Source organism: Volvox carteri (assembly GCF_000143455.1).
Source record: "Volvox carteri f. nagariensis unplaced genomic scaffold VOLCAscaffold_34, whole genome shotgun sequence".
Classification (NCBI taxonomy): domain Eukaryota; kingdom Viridiplantae; phylum Chlorophyta; class Chlorophyceae; order Chlamydomonadales; family Volvocaceae; genus Volvox; species Volvox carteri.
Genome location: NW_003307577.1, coordinates 300481 through 316969, shown reverse-complemented (window position 1 = coordinate 316969; position 16489 = coordinate 300481). Strand labels below are relative to the sequence as shown.

Sequence of the window (16489 nt, the reverse complement as noted above, 5' to 3'; positions counted from 1 at the left end):
ATCCAGCCCTTAAACCCTAGGAGACCCCTCCCCCTTCCCCCTTCCCCCTCTCCTCCTCCGCCCCCCGCCTCACCTGCGCCCGGACCACCCGCTTGTCCCGCTTCTTCACGAACGCCACCAGCTCCCGCACCGCGTCGATCCACTCCCTCCGCGCCTTCTTACGAGCTTTGGCGTTCTCCTCCTCCATCCGCCGACGGACCTGCCTGAAAGGGAGGTGGGGAAAGACGAACCACGAGCGAGTGAAGGTGATGCTAAGGAAAGGAGGTGGGGAAAGACGAACCACGAACGAGTGAAGCTGCTGCCAGGAGGGGAAGGGCGCGGCGAGGGAGGGGAAGGGAAAGGGACAGCCGCAGGGACGCAGGGACAGCGGCAGGGTGAGGGTGAGGGTGAGGGAGGGCGGTCCGGTGAGGAAAGGGAAGGGAAAAATGCTGAAGAAGGAAGGGGCTTGAGGAAAAGGTGGAGATGTGCTACATACTTAACTTCTCATCCGCCCCTCCTACCTCTCCCCCCCATTTCAACCCCTCCAAAAGCGAACCTGTGCGGTGCCGCAGCTGGGTTGTACAGATCCGCCCAGGCGAAGTTGCGGCAGGTGGTGTAGCTGCCCCAGCGGGCGTAGAAGGCGGTGACGGTGGCGGTGTCCGACTGGGAGGTACCGAAGCCCGGGAAGGTGGGCGCCGAGGAGCCGCCGGCGCTGTCGTCATCGCTGTCCGCGTTGGCTGCATGTGTGTGTGTGTGAGTGTGTGTGGTTGGGGGGGGGTCAGTGTGGTCAGATGAGCGCACAAAGTGGTGGTCGTGTGCGGTAGTGACCACGTGGCAGGCGGAGGAGGCGGCACAGCGCACCGCGGGCGAGGGAAGCGGTGCAAGGACCGAGTGATCGGAGAGGGAGGGGGGGTAGGGAAGAGGAGAGGGAGGAGGGAGAGAACGGGTTAGGTCGGGCGTGGTTGGGGCCCGGGGGAAACGGAGAACACGGCAGGCAGGCAGATCATCCTCACTGAAGCGCGGTGAACGACGGCACCTCCAGGGGGGAGAGCCCAACAATCGGCGGTGCAACTTCGAGACAAACACAGACAGACAGACAGAGATACCGACCCACCCGCATCTCTTCGCTCCCAGGCCTCTTGTTCCTGCTTAGCAAGCTTGGCGAATACAGCCTCGTACACGCCATAGAAGCCCTGGGGAGATCCAGAATCCGGTTCCACATCCACATCCACACATCCACACGCAGATAGTAAGCAGGTCAGAGAGGAGCAGGCAGCCGGCGGCGGCAGCGTCGCGAACGCGGCATGTGTAGGTATGTATGTGTGTATGGATATATGTATGTGCACACCTACCTACCTACCTACCTACGCACATACGTACATACGTACATGTACATACACCCTTCCTAACCTCCTCAGCCAACCCCCCACTCAACCGCCCTCCCTCCCTCCCGCCCTCAGGACGTTCTAATTCCAGTGACTCGCCTCAACATCTCTGCTGAACATGCCTTGATCTGCGGCCGCCCCTCCAACAGCGCCCCTTTCCTCTCCAACGCACGCACACACACCTTCCACCCCCTGCTGCATGCATTGGACTTCCCCACCTTTTTTACCCCGACCTTCCTATCTCCGCCCTTTGGGACGTCGGCAGTGATGTTTTTGCACTTTTGCACATACTCTCCTCTCCTCTCCCTTCTTCCCTTCTCCTCCCCTCTCCTCCCTTTCCCCCCTCTCCTCCCTTTCCCCCCTCTCCTCCCTTTCCCCCCTCTCCTCCCTTTTCCCCCTCTCCTCGACCACCCGCACAGCCACCCAGCCAGCTATGATACCCGCGGCCCAGGAAGCCCCCTTAGAACCCACCTTAGGCCCGTCCCCATACCCCGAGTAGCAGCTGCTGGTGAAGAAGGAAAACAGCTCCTCGTCCTCGGGGGGCTTGCCGGAGGAGCCCTCGAAGCCACCCCCGCCTCCGCCAGCCTGGTGCCGTTCGCCGCTGCGCAGAATCTGGTCGCGGTGGTCATCGTACCTGCACAGTGCCGTATGACGTACGTACAGTGCCTTACGACATGAAACACGAAACTGGAAGATATGTGACATTTTAAGGAGTACACTCGCGGCAAGCGGGAGGTGGGCTGTGGGGGCTGTGTTGGGTAGTCGGGAAGTCGGGAAAAGAGCTGCAGCGAGGACAAAGTGAGCGCCAGAGAGCTAAGAGCATTAGTCCTCCCCAATTGCGATTTGCGGTGCGGGTTCCGCAACCCGAGTGTGGCTGACTCTCCGGCTGCACCGGCGGTCCACGGGACTGTATGGGAAGCAAAATCCTTTGGGCCCTCATCGTCATCATCACCACCATCATCATCATTGCCACCACCATCATCATCATTGCCACCACCACCATCATCATCATCATCATCATCATCATCATCATCAACATCATCATCATCATCAACATCATCGTCATCATCATCAACATCATCATCATCATCATCATCAACATCATCGTCATTAGAACCCTCGCTGAGGCCACCCAATGCCCCACCGTCACACCCCCGCACACATCCATCCACCCACCATTTACACCCTTCCCCCCTCACCCTCTCCCTCACCAGGCCCGCTCGTGCTTGTCGCTCAAGATCTCGTAGGCGTTTTGGATCTCCTTAAACTTCTCCGCCGCCTCTTCCGCCCGGTGGGCATTCTTGTCTGAGACACAACACGATTGTCAGCGGGTGAGTTACACGACATACCATACCAGTCAATCACAACACTCAGCCAGATCATCCGTACGGAGTTTATTTCACTAGACGTACGCTATGCACTTTGGTGGTTCCGGAGCGGGTCTCCTTGGAGGGGTTCCGTTTGGAAGCACATGTATGATATATAGCATGCGCGTCACCACGCCGTACAACGCGTGCATCCATACACGAGTCCATGTTTTTTTCCAGTCGTGACATATCGTCAACAAGGATGAGGATCTGGACATCCAGGCCAGGAAGCAGGGATCGGATCGGATAGCGACCAAGAAGAGGAGGGCAGGGCAGGGAGCGTTGCAGCCAAGCCTCAGATGCCACCACCATGTGGCGATCATAGCGGTGTCTACACAGGGAGAACTGAGTAGTAGTAGTAGGAGTAAAACTCGGGTTCGGGGTTCGGGTTTTGGGTTTCGGAGTTGGGATCCACTTTTCGAAGTCAGGTTGTGAATGGGGTGCAGGTAACAGACATGCTTATGGTTTTTGGCACGTGAGGTGAGAGAGGGGGAAGAAAAGGAAAAGGGAGAAGGGGGAGAGAGGGAGAAGGGAGACGGAGAAGGGGGGAGAGGGAAGGGGAAGTGAAGGGGGAGAAAGAGGAGGTGGACCCGCAGGGCACAACCGCGCGCTGCCGGAGGAGATCCCAATGGGCCGGGGACGTGGCCAGGGGGGCCCGGAGGGAGAGATTCACGCGGTACACCAAGACACAACCAGACACACGCTGACGTAAATCTCACGTCATGTCCGGGGCTGTGCAAGGAAGGGGAGAGGGGCCAGCGGACGAGAAAGTGTGTGTGTGCGCGCGCGGGGGCCCTGAGAAGGCTAAGCGGATATGATTTTTGGCCAGGCCAGGTCGGGAATGGCCTCACATTCATTGGGTAGTGGAGTCGGGGAAAAGGGGAGTGTAACAGGGGTAGGATGGCGTAGTTCAAGGAGGGGATCATTGGGGTGGTCGAGGCCAGGAGAGGTGGTGGGAGCGCATGCTAAAATCCTTTTGTGCAAGGGAGAGGTCCGCTATGCGGGTCACAGGTCCCTGCCATGAACCCTTGGGGAAGGGAAATCCGGCCCTGCTTTGTGGGGTTAGGGCCCCGATGGCTGCACGGCTATCGGGTACGCCATGAAAGTAAATGGAGAGGGAAGTGCTTGATATGACTTGCATGAATGGGGACGCTTGGCCTGGGCTTGGCCCGAAGCCGTAACATCCTGGGTACGGCTCCATACCCCATACCCACCTGGATGCCACATAAGCGCCTGTTTCCGGTAAGCCTTTTTAATGGAATCTTCATCAGCGTCACGTGAGACTTCTAGGACCTCGTAGAGGCACCGCTGTTTTGGCGCAGCCGGCGCCATCTAGCCTAATGAAGTCGATAGCCTTGCTACCAACAGCGATTTATCCACGTGAAAATGATCGTACACAAGCTGATGCAATATTTAAGTTACTGAGGGCGCCTGCATAATCGTAGAAGCTTCTTTAATTTAGGAATCCATCGTGCACAAGTCTCCTTTCCCGTATACTAGGCCTTGAAATACTGAAGAAAAACCATTTATTCCATATATTCACGAAATTGCTTGAAGGTCCATTTTTCTTGGCCAGCGTACGGTTGATTTGTACATACGACGGACAGACGGCTGCGTCTAGCGATTCACACTTGGCAGTGCCCTTACACATGGCATATGCATCAGGGAAATAAGGACGTGCATTTGTATCAATATGAGTTCCTTTTTGCTGCGCAAGTCCTGGCATGGCTCTACCTTTGCTTATTGGATCCTACAGATGCGGTGCCAAAACGGATAGCTTCCAATTTTCTGGGTTCATTGGTTGAACCAAAGGCCGAGGAGCTTGCTCGGCTCTTTTGCTATGCGGCGAGGGGACATTGGCCTTATAATTGTCAGACAAGTGCTTCTCCTTGCATGCGTATTGCATAGCACGTGCGGTCACCAGCAACGTACCAAGCTTGTTGAGCTTAATTTGGGGCCTAAAGGTGCGATCCCTTAGCGCCGTGCTTCCTGCGAAAGGGCAAGTCAACACATGGCAGGCGGCAGAACCCTGGCAACGGGTGCTGTTTGCAGAGCATTTTGTCTTAGTTAGATGCAGCGTATGTTACAAACGATCGTCGGGGGCTTCAAGCGACTTAGCACACCTGCGGACCCGGCTTCTCAACCCCAACCAAATCACCACGGCGCGCCATGGCGCGAGGAAAGCCTGAGCCTTGACCGGTTCACGTGCCCCATACCCCAGATTCATCGTCACCGGACTATATCAAGCTCGTGGACCCCGACGCAGTCAGACCCTTCCTTGCGCTAAAGGACCCCACCGCCGCATCCGGCAACGACATCCAGCAGTTGTACGAGCAGGGCGCCAGCATATCGGCCATCGCCTACCTCCTCTTCGCGGCCGCTGAGCCACTATCCAAAGCCCAAGGTGAGGAGCTCCACTTGGGCCACAGTGCCTTCCTCCGGGATGGATGCTGGGACCGGGGAGTGGTTTTTCCCACTGGTCAGGAGGCTGGCTGAGGGGGAATCACCAGTAAGAGATGGGCGGATGAGAGATGCCCGACCGACGGGCACCGATCGCTGCCTAGAAGTCCCTGCTGGCGGGCCGGTGCTGCTAGTCAGGTGCCGAATTGGCGGCTGGCCTGCTTCAAAGCAAACGACTTGAAGCGGGTGCCAACACGCTCCGCAATACTGCACTACGTCGCATAGCACTACACTGCATCATCCCCGGATGAGCATTAACTCTCAGCCATGAACAGCACGCTGGTGGCGACAGCTGCGCTGCATCGAGCACCTCCGCTGTGGCCTTAGCTTCAAACTAGCATCGTAGATACCTGGCTTGGCTTCGGTATCGCCGCCGCATGCCGTCCACCCATTCACAGGATCCACAGCAGCCCTCTTGCCGTACCTCTCGCCCACCGTACTTCGGCTGTACGCGACCCAGCCGGAGCGATGCAGCTCGGACCTCGTGAGACGCCTGTACGGCCTATCTGTTGCCTTGTGCGGCAACGATGTCCTAAAGGTAGGGGATCCAGTGCTCGCGGCTTCGGGATGCGTGTTTGTGGGTTCCTGTGGCCAGGCGCATGGGTGCCTGGATCGCCCTTATTGTTGGGGGGGGGTCGAACGGGGTGGGCTTGGCGGGTTGGGCGGGAGCGCACTCGACGTGCTCCAATGTCTGTTTGTTTCTGCATCGGTTCCTGTGCGCATGTTTGTATATCTGTACTGCGTGTGCCAATGGGTTAGGGGCACACCCACATTCTTGGCTTGTGGACGGCACCCTGCGGCAGCTTCTCAACCTGTGATCAACGTTTGCTTCCCTCCTTGCAGTCCTGCCACTACGATCTGTACACCTCCCTGGGAGCTGCCTTTTCCTGGGTCCGGGACAACATCCCCCTGCGGCTGCAGGAGGTCCCCGGGCAGCCTCTGGCCTCCGCCACGTGGCCCGACATGTCGCGGACACCCCCGCTCAAGCTGGCGGCGAGGGTGGCGGAGGCGCTGCTGTCGAGCCAGCCAGACGATCAGACGCTAGGGGTCAACACAGCCATCCTGCTTAGCAATGGCTGCGAACTTGCAGCAGCCGATTTTGCGGCCTTGGTTCCAGCCATTTCCGCGGCCCTGACGGACCTGCACGCGGATCTGCTGCTGCTGCAGCAGCTGGCGAAACAGCTTTTTGTCTCCCATTGGACGATGCACGACCCCAGCAGCAGTAGCGATGGCAGCACTGACAGCATCACGGGTACAGCGCTCTCGGCGGCGAGTGCTGATTCATCGCCGGACATGGCGGCTTCGACAAGGTTAACTTCCGCTACCGCCAGCAGCAGCGTCAGCAGCAGCAGCACATATTTTTACTCGATGCCGCCGGACGACTTCGTTCCGGCGCCACCGGCAGCGCAGGCGCCGCTGCTGCTTCCGCTGGTGTTCCACATCATGCTGTATTGGGACCGCAACGGCGCCGTAGCGCCCTCGCAATACACCCAGGCGCCGAGCTTCTTGGAGCGCCTGGTGCGTGTCGGGAACACAATGGCCCGACCTGCCAACATCCAGTTTTTCATCAAGGTAGGGTAGGTTAGCGGGCCTCGGGCTGTAGGGCATTGCGGGGACTGGACTGGAGGGTCTCTTGGTGCGGTGGGAAAGACAGGGCGGACATTGATGTTCTTTAGTCGTAGCACAGTGGTAAACGCGCTCACTCTGCGCTTGGCGGAGACGTCAGCGCCCCGCCCTAGGGAAGTGCCTTGAGTTGAGCTAAGCTGGGCAAGAAGATGGTTTATTGATGGTTTTATGCTGGCCGGCGGGGGCTCCCGTGCCCCTGCCTAGGCCTCCCGTGTCATCCTCCGCACTACGCTTGATCTTTAGCAACCACTGGAAGGGTTGCGCATGCAACTGATTTCATTTCGTGTTGATTGTGCAGGACGTCCGAAACGACCCAGCGGCTTACCCCTACCTCATGCTGTCCAGCCGAGTGGCATGGCTGCTGTGCCCTTCCGGGGGAAGCTATGAGGACGAGTGCATCCGAAACCGGACCTTTATGAGAAGGTAAGTGGGTGGGTAGGTAGGTAGCGTAGGTAGGACGTTTGCTAGGTAGGTAGCGGAGGTTAGGTAGGTCGTCTTAGGCCGCCGTCCGTGGCCGCCTCCCAAAAGTGTATGTTGGGGGCCTTGCGGCATCTGAGGTTCAGCAAGCCAACTCTACAGAACTCACACGGTGTTCCGCTGTGGCATGTAAATGAATGGCTCAATAGCTCAACGTCGGACTGGAATGCTGCCAAATGCCTGGCACTGCCTGGTATGCTGCCAAATGCCCTAAGACCCTCTACAAGACCCCACTGCTGGGCCCTCATCCCGCCCCCCAAGACCCACGCCGCATGCATGCTTCCCTCTGCAGCATCATCACGGACTTTCCCCGCTCTGTCAACGTGTTCGTGGTGAGCGACTCCACTGTCATGAAGGAGCTGCCCGTTGGTCGAGCATGGATACCTGGGTAGGTGGTTGGGTGGGTGGTTGGGTGGTGGCTGAATGGACCCCTAGCTGGGTCAAATGGGTAGACGGGTTAGGGTGAGATGTGTGAGGTGTTGTGGTGGCTTCACTAGACGAGTAGCTGTTTGGATGGCTGATCTCGGTGGGTGTTGGGTTGGGTGAACTGTTTGCATGCACGGTGAATGGGTTGGGCAGGTGGAGCGTTCTTATCGACGTGTGCCATTCAGCAACTCGGCAGGTTTGTGTGGGCGGGATTGGGGTTGTGGGAGGGTTACCGTACCATCCGGTGTGTGCTGTCGATGACCAGCTGGGCCTTTTAAGGCTCATGTACTGCAAAGCCCACAAGCTCGTGGGTTGCCCACCGTCATGAGGCCCACTAACTTACTTCACTGAACTTCCATCGCTTGCCCAACCAAGCCCGAGGGCATCCTTACGCTCTTGCTAAGGAGCAAGAGCGTACGGATGGTTCCTGACCCTGTCCCTGCCTCGTGGCATATGCGTGGCGCGCATAGCCACGTGTTGAGTATGCGTGCATGCCATGCCAAAGGAATGCAACCCCACCGTCACTGACTGGACCTCCATGCAACGGCCCTGCACGGACCGACACGGCTTACCATGGACCCCCATGCACCACGGCACGGCACGGGATTTGCCACACCCTGACCAGAAAACAAAGCACGGCGCGGACTGCCACACGACACGGACCCCCACTTTACACGGACCTCCATGCCGCTCCCCGGACCCGCATGCAGCTCCGACCTTACCCCCGGTTACGGCCACGTGTTCATGACCTGGGACGGAGTGTCCCCCTCGGGCTCCAACTCGCTCACCTTGTACAACGATGGCCCCAACACCCTCGTACATGAAATCTTCCACCACCTGGGGCTGCGACACACGTTCACGGAGGCAAGCAGTACAACGACCCTTGCTACCACTGGTGGCTGCGTGGATGCCGATTACGGTGAGGGACCGCTTCGATGCCACAGTGTGTGTGTGTGTGTGTGTGTGTGTTGCCGGCAAAACAAGACAAGGGCAATGGAGAGTCCCTAGGACTCGGACATGTTGGTACCTCCTCGGTAGCAGCCACCAGCGCGTTCGAGCCAAAGCAAAGCAAATAGGGTGTCTTCATCGATAGCAGCTATACATGCGTCGTGCTGGCCATGTCATCCGGCTTGGAGGGTTGGAAGAGATGGAGGGAACAAGCGAGGCCAGGAGATGTCCCTCAACGTAGTGCATTAGATGTTGTGTGTTCTACAACTCGCATGTCTTGTGGGTTGCTTTGCCGATGGACTGCTTGCTCTCCCCGGCTGCTTGCCCTCTCCATCGCCGGCCCGCCCTGGCCACGGGATGCGCTGCTATCTAAACACGCCTCGTATGTTGGCGCGGCGCGGCTCTGGGGATTGTCTCTGTCCCGTTCTTCTTCTTGCTTTGATCGCCAAGTGATCGACACGCCCACCACGCTTGGTAAGTCAATGGGGGAACAAATCATGGGGTTGCATAAAAAGATTCGTGCATGTCATCTTCGGAAGGCGATTTGGGGTGTTGGACGGACGCGAGCGCGAGGTGGCTGTGGGTATTTATGGGGTTTGTTGGTGGGGCGTCCAAAGCTGTTGCTTTCGATTGGTAAAGAAGGACAAAAGAATTACTTGTCAATTTATTCGCCAAATTAATATGTAACTATTACCGGACCTACCTAAAGACGTTTCCAAGCGATGGGGTTACAAAATTTAAAGGCATATTCGGTTCTCAAGTCAGGTCAGGGAAGGGCACCGAAAGCAGGCGGTCAACCAGTACACGAAAGGAATGCCATCTACACGCACTTTCGCAGCACCCCAGAATGTCCTGTCCCTGTTCCCATAGCAAATTGGCTAGTCAGATATTCATGGCGTGCGCATGCCGTGCTGACCATAGTATCCAACCGCCAACGGACAGGTACAATGGGCTCTAGCACCTTCGCGGCGACTGCCACATCGTACTGCATGGAGTTATTTTGGGGGCAGTACGGCGGCGACTGGGACGCGACATACGTTCGTTGGAGCAGCACGCTGGGTATCCCAGATACTGACATGAACGCCTGGGCAGACAGCTGTCCCGGTAATCCCGGGTACGACGAGCTGGGCAACTACATGACGTACAGCACCCCCGTCTGCTTCGCAGCTCTGGGCCACTTCACGCCAGCGCAGGTGCAGCGGGCGCATTACGTGACGGCGGAGCTGAACCCCGTGTTGTATGCATGGGGGCAGTACTATGCGCAAATGGCGGCTCCTCCTCCGCCCACAGCTTCTCCACCACCCGAGCCCTACAACAACACCTGCAGGGTGCGTGTGTTGGTAACGTAGGGTGCTCCGTGCGTTGCATGTGTGCATGGATGTGTTGGAAAGTGACCGACACTCATAAACCGGTAAATGGTGACAGCAGTACTAGGACCCGAGGGGTCCGCGGCGCTTTGCTGATTCTAACAGGATGTTTGTAAATGCCGGCCGCATCACCGCAAGTAGAAACAAAAGGAACAGGAGCCGGTCCCAACAGAGAGAAGGGACAGAGGCCAAACCTCAATTGATTTTCATTAAAATGTTTTTGTTGCGTTCCTTGCCTGGTGTCACGGGAGGAAGGCCTAAGGATAATGTCCTCTACCAGCAAGATCTGGATTCGTGACGCTGCAATGTGTGCGTGCGGACGTGGGGATCATCAAAGGATCCCTGGACTCAGATGAGATCCGGATTCGGATTCTGATTCGGACGGTCTGGAGGAGGACCGTCGGGTGATGTGCGCCGAAGGGGATGTGCCAACGCAAGCGGCTGAGCAATGACTCCACGCAATGGCTGCTTGAACGATCTGGTGCTGGTCCTACCTAAAAACCTAACTACCTACCTAAGGACCTAACTAGCTACCTAGCTACCTGCCTAAATATGTGTGCCTGGTGTTTTACACGTACGTCTACCCAGATGAGCCGGGGAGGCTGCGCCTGCAAGAGCTCCTGGACCTTATCGAATGGCTCCACCACCTACTCCTATTGCGACCGCATCTTCAACAACAATACCCTCGTGTGAGCATACAGCGCCATGCGTGTCTCACTGGTTTTGTTAGGAAGAGCATCGCGTTGCTCACTGCAGATAGCGAGACCTTTTGGATTGTCCACTAGTGGGGCTGAGTCCAAGCCTGCAGGAACTTCAGGCGTCTGGCGCTATTCGTTATTCGGGTTCCATTTCGGCAAATACCTGGACTAGCCTAGGGGCTGGTCAAGTGCGTGACCGTATTTGTCCCTGCGTCGGGGTCATTTAACCTCTGCACCGAATTTGTATGCCCGCATATGACACAGCTGCGAGGTTCTAAACCCGGCGACGTGCAGCGCATGCAACACCACCAATCCCGTTGTGAAGTGCCTGGCCACTTGCTCCGGTGAGCTATAGCGTGCGAGCCGGCGTGGTGGAGCGCAGCTGGCAGTGTGTGTAGAACTGTAGATAGCCACTCCCATGCCTCAGCTCCTGTGTCCCCTCCAGTGGTGGTCTTGCTGCTGGCCCTGCTGCTGCCGCTGCCACTCCCTGTTCAAGCGCCGATAGCGGGGATTAGGCTGCTTGCATTGGTGTTACGTTGGGTCTTAGCAGCCATCGTGCAGCCACCGTACCGCCTCGTCACATCTTGTCCAATTGCCCATAGGGGGTTGCGTCGACGCCCAGGACGCCCAGGACGCCATTCTCTTACCAAGCCTTAAGCCCTACCGACTCCCGCCTTTCCCTCTCCCCCGGTGTCCACTCCCTTGTCGTCTTCAGGCACTCCACGGTCCTGCAAGCGGCCCCCGGCGCCGGGCACTAGGGACCCGCCTCCTCCTCCACCGCGCCCGCCCTCACCACCGCCAATGCCACCGCCGCCGCCCCCGCGGGATGTGCCCTCGGAGTGCAAGGTAGGAAGCGGCCGCTGCAGCAGCAGTAGCAGCCACAGCCCACATGCATAGCAGCGCGGAGCAGGTAGGTGCAGGTGCAGGATCCTGCAGGCCAGGAAGAAAGCATGCCGCAGCGCCCGCTGCAGGATGAAGGCCAAGAGCCCATGATTGCCAACGGGGACGTAGTAGTGTACACTACATGTAGGAGCCCGTCCGGTGTCCAGAACTGAATATGCGATACCTTATGCCCTAGCCTGAAACGCCTTACACCCTGCATAGCAGTACGGCAACTGCATCCCTCGTGGTTGGTCGATTGTCACAACCTTCACTACCCCATGCCACCTCGCCCACACCAGGCATGCTTCCCGGTCGGAGACGGCACCTTCGCGCCCCCGTTTCTTCCTTCTCCCCCTTTCCTCCGCTGTAATACACTATCTTCCATCCCTCCCGGGCAGACTGCAGCGTCTGGATGCGCCTGTCGGAGTACTTGGCAGTACGGTGCCTACTTCTACGGCTATTGCGCATCTCCCAGCGGCTCGCCGCAACTGCAGTAAGTCGGTCGGGACGCACCGACAGGGGAGCGCAGGCGGGAGGCAGGGAAGCGGCTACAGAGAGTGGGGAGGAGTGAGGCTGGGGCTACCGGGACTAGCAGCAGCAACGACCAATACCAATGCATGCCACCGTAGGCCTTCTCTTCCATCTCCCATTGCCCTCTTACGGCCTCGCTCCTTACGGCCATCTGTGCACATGGCCACGCTCTCCTCTCCCACCACGACTTCCAGATGCCAGGTGGAGCCCTCATGCCCCTCATTTGACCCGGAGAACCCCCTACAGCCATGTGCGCCAAGCCTGACCGCCTCGTTGTGCGGTGAGAAGAGGGACGGGGGAATCGTGTGGGAGTCAGGCGGCTGGGTTGCTTGTGCAGCATGAGGGCATGAGGATGTATGCGCGAGTGCTCTGGACCACGGCCGAAACATGGTGTACTTATGGTTGTATTATGCGGGTGTGCCTCTACCTTTCGGGATGCCCTCAAATTCGCTCCACGTGGCGCACGTGGGCTTGCGGTGCTACTGCTGTCGCGCTGCCCAGTGGTGCATCTGCCCACGGTTCGGGCTACCTTACCTGAACCGTGACGGCTTATTGTTCGTTGCGTCTGCAGGCGGCCGCATCCGCATCGCAACCTCCCTCCAGGCGGCCCCCATGCTGCCGCCTTCTTCGTCGCGGCCGCCGGCCCCACCCCGGCCGCCACGGCCCCCGCGGCCGCCACGACTGCCGGCCGTACCCATCCTCCCTTCACCACTCTCGAAGCGACCGCCCTTTCCGCTGGAGCCCGATCTGCCGGCGCCTATCTCCGGTGCGCAAAGCTGAGGTGTCGCAGCAGCTGCTGATCCTGCTGAAGATAACCCCCCTCCCCCAACGTGTAAATGTTATACACGTATTAGCGGTAATCATAGGGGCCCGGTAAATGCAAAAATAATTGTCCTTCAAGGGTAAAGGTGGGGAGATGTTGCCTATATAGGATACGATGGAGGGTGTGACCTTCCACATTCAGAGGGTGGTATCGTGTCGACAAGGTGCCCCGCATCAATACATACCAAAAAGCCCACTGCATCGATACATACCGCCATCGATACAGAGGGTCGGTATTACCTGCCACCCTTTCCTTCCATATTGACGAGGACGGCAAACATGCGCACGCAAGCAAAGTACCCCAAGGGGCTCCGTCATTGCGCGACCAGCAGGTGGTGGGGCCCCTTGCCACAGACCCTTCCACTAACACTAAGATGCACCGGCGGAGCGAGAGGCAATCTCGCCCAAAGGTGGCAAACCTTTGACGACGTGGCATTCCAAACGTGACCCTCCTTAATGTAAATCTCTTAGCATTCCTCTGAGTGTGTGTGCGCATCTGTTTGTATGTGTGTGTGTGTGTGATGCAGGGGATGACGTCATCTGTCATAATAAAAGCTGTTGATTTACGGGAGGCAGTGAAAGAATCTCTCTCCCTACATCTATATCTATCTAGATATCTAGATATCTAGATAGATATCTAGATAGATATCTAGATATCTAGATAGCTATCTAGATAGCTATCTAGATATCTAGATATATACTCTACAGATCGCTCTATATTGCATATTTAGGACGCAGTAGATGGTGTTACCTTACGCCTTACAGGGCACTAAAGGCGTACGCAGCCTGTATAGGATTCATAGGGAATATAGTATAAGGCAGCAAGCCTAGGGATTGGCTTTGCTTCACCACTATGTTAGGATGTCAGAAGCAAACAGGTACTCTGGGGAGGACTCTTAGCTCACCACACGCATCCTTAGCGTCATCCAGAACGCAACCATAGCAGCCACCCGCGTGTATCCGTACCCTGCGGCACCCCTTCCCTCGCTACGGTTCCATCCCCCGTTCCTTCTGCTTACCCAGCATTCATCTCCTTCCCCCGTCCTCGCGCCATGTATCGTTGTCTTCTCACCCGCTCATGTGCCCTTTCCCATCTGCCATCTATCCCTCGCCTGCCACCCTGAGTAGCTTGTGGCAACCCCGGGGATGAATCCACCTGTTTTGGGGCACCACCTCCACGTCAACCTCCGCCATCATCTCCTGCTTCGGGGCCAGCGGCAACGGCGAGTAACCGCAGCGACCTGACCTCAATGATCGTGGGCATTGCTATTGGCACCTCCGCTGGACTGATCATCCTGACGTTGCTGGTGCTGGCCGTCGTCTGGTACCGTCGCATGTCCCAAGTCCGAAACCGGGTGAACCCGGTGGCGCAACGCGCAAGTTCGGCGGAGGGGGACCGGCGTGGGCATGTACCAGGAGGGGCCGGCAGCGGCAGCAGTTGGGCCGTCAGAGGCCGAGGCACACCAGGTCCAGCGCCGACCGTGCTAGGATCCCCTGCAGGCTCAGGGTATGAGGAGGTAATGCAAATACCGGGGCCGGCAGTGACGGGGCCAACCCCAGCGACGGCGTCGTCCACAACAGTAACACCGCCGTTAACAGCAGGAGGAAGGTCATGGCGGCAAACCGCGATGGTGCCGGCTGCTGCGGTGGCGGCAGCGGTGATTCCGAGCAACAACACGACTTCAACTGCTGTCACCGGTGCTGTCGGCCACCTCGGACGCTTTGGCTCCGTAGCGCTACCGGCGGCCTTGGCGGGCCCGCCGTTGCAGGCCTCACCTACCTCACCCCCGCCGCCGCTGCCGTCGGCAACGGCAGTAGCGGCAACGGCCTCTGCAACTGGTGAAGAGCCACCCCGGGAGGTTCTTGCTACGCAACCGGCGGAGTCGACCTCCCTCCCATCTTCTTGGGCGCCGACGGCGGCGATGACGGTAGTACCGCCGCCGCGACGGCTTGCACCACTGCGCACCGGCCCTGCACTGGCATCACCGCGGATGGTACTGCCTCCGTTTAGGCGGACGACTGCTGCTTCTGCGACGGCTGCATTGCCGCACACGCTGCATACCGCAGCAATGGAAGGCGTTGCTGCTCCAAGCGGCTTGCGGGGTAATGTGGTCGCAGTGGATGATGAGGAAGATGACAGACACAGGCGAGACCATGACGAGCAGCAGGTAGCTGTGATTCCAGGTGCATTGTAGCTTCTGGAGGTGCCCAGAAGATTCCACAGGGACATTGCACTAGCAGCGGCAGTGTTAGCTCGTTCAGTCCGCTCCGAACCCACCATCGCCACTTTGATGGACATCAGCAGCTGTACCCCGTGGCAGAGCCGCTGCGCTTCCCAGGACTAAGAAGGCGTAGTCCTGGGAAGCGCAGCGGCTTCCCAGGACTACGTTTTCTTAGCACATGGTGTAAGTACGGACGAAGGTACGGCTCATGCAGACGCTGGCGTCGACGGCTTATCGCCGCCGCCGCAGTAGCAGCAACAGCGGGCGTGGCAGATCACCGCGATGGTCCTTGTGCCGCCCCGCCTCTTTCTACACAGTAGCGGCCAGCCGCTGAAAAGGCCCCTCAAGATGCTTGCATTGTCGTGGCAGAGCGCTCAACGAATAATTGTAAACGACGTGTGTGCCGTACTTTACGACAGCTACCACATTTTATGATATGCCGTTGCGGTTGACGTGTTGCTGTTTTCGGTGCTGTTGCCTGGTTAATCTCACCAACAACCTTACGGAGTGCTTTGTTAATTAATAATTGTTGTTGCCATGGTGGCTACTATTGGAAGTAAAAAAACGAGGATTACGGAGCAAAGCTGCTGCGAACATCTACAATATCCACTGGTCCCTATCGATGATTCTTCACCGGAGCTACCTGCCGCAGTGAATCCATGTGAAAGGTGCGTCGTGAAGGTACCTCGTTTGGTGGTGGCGGCGGCGGAAGCGGAACAGGAGGGTAGGATCCGAGCTGGAATTGGGGAAGAGCTCTGTCGCAGAATTGGCCTGGATCTTATTCCTGACCAAAAAATTCGTCCGTCGGGCTTTTGAATTGTTCTGGCAGGCTCGCCGGAGGTATTCGAATTGCGCTGTGGAGCCCCGGAATTGCGCTGTGCTGGGCCTGAATTGGCCTGTCCGGGTGTCGAGTTGGCCTGTCGGGATGTCGAATGAACCTGGCAGGGTATCGAATTAGCCTGGCAGGGTATCGAATTAGCCTGGCAGGGTATCGAATTAACCTGGCAGGGTATCGAATTAACCTGTTTGGGGTGTCGAATTAGGGAAGCACAGAAATTGTGCGACCGGGGCAGCCCAAAAAATTGCTCTCTCCGACCTTGTGTCCTACCCACCAGCGGAACCGCCTCCGGCAAGCGTAATCTTTTGCCTGCATGCCTAGGTATAAGGTCACGCCCACGCAGTTGTGATTCCGGCGTGTGAGCCGGCTGGCGGCGGCCGGTACACACGAATACACCGAATATTCGAACCCTACCTGAACATATGAAACCGAAAACGCTGGATAGGACCAACCCTACCTTA

The 16489-nt window shown here is 57.9% G+C and overlaps 2 protein-coding genes across 2 annotated transcripts; one reads left to right on the top strand and one right to left on the bottom strand.

The window, feature by feature from the left end:
* Positions 1-483: 483 nt before the first annotated feature.
* Positions 484-4063, bottom strand: dnj32 (molecular chaperone; the record flags this gene model as incomplete). Its single annotated transcript, XM_002953067.1, has 5 exons — positions 484-691; positions 1090-1172; positions 1836-1998; positions 2576-2669; positions 3946-4063. 5 exons carry the CDS (start codon positions 4061-4063, stop codon positions 484-486), a joined length of 666 nt encoding a protein of 221 aa, XP_002953113.1.
* A 508-nt stretch (positions 4064-4571) lies between these two features.
* VOLCADRAFT_93862 (uncharacterized protein) lies at positions 4572-15524 on the top strand (the record flags this gene model as incomplete). Its single annotated transcript, XM_002953142.1, has 16 exons — positions 4572-4695; positions 4953-5135; positions 5590-5729; positions 6035-6763; positions 7116-7240; positions 7587-7682; positions 8431-8639; positions 9611-9996; positions 10624-10724; positions 10998-11077; positions 11449-11579; positions 12014-12108; positions 12341-12426; positions 12718-12912; positions 14094-15152; positions 15508-15524. The coding sequence occupies 16 exons, from the start codon at positions 4572-4574 to the stop codon at positions 15522-15524; spliced, it is 3756 nt and encodes a 1251-aa protein (XP_002953188.1).
* Between the last annotated feature and the right edge of the window lie 965 nt (positions 15525-16489).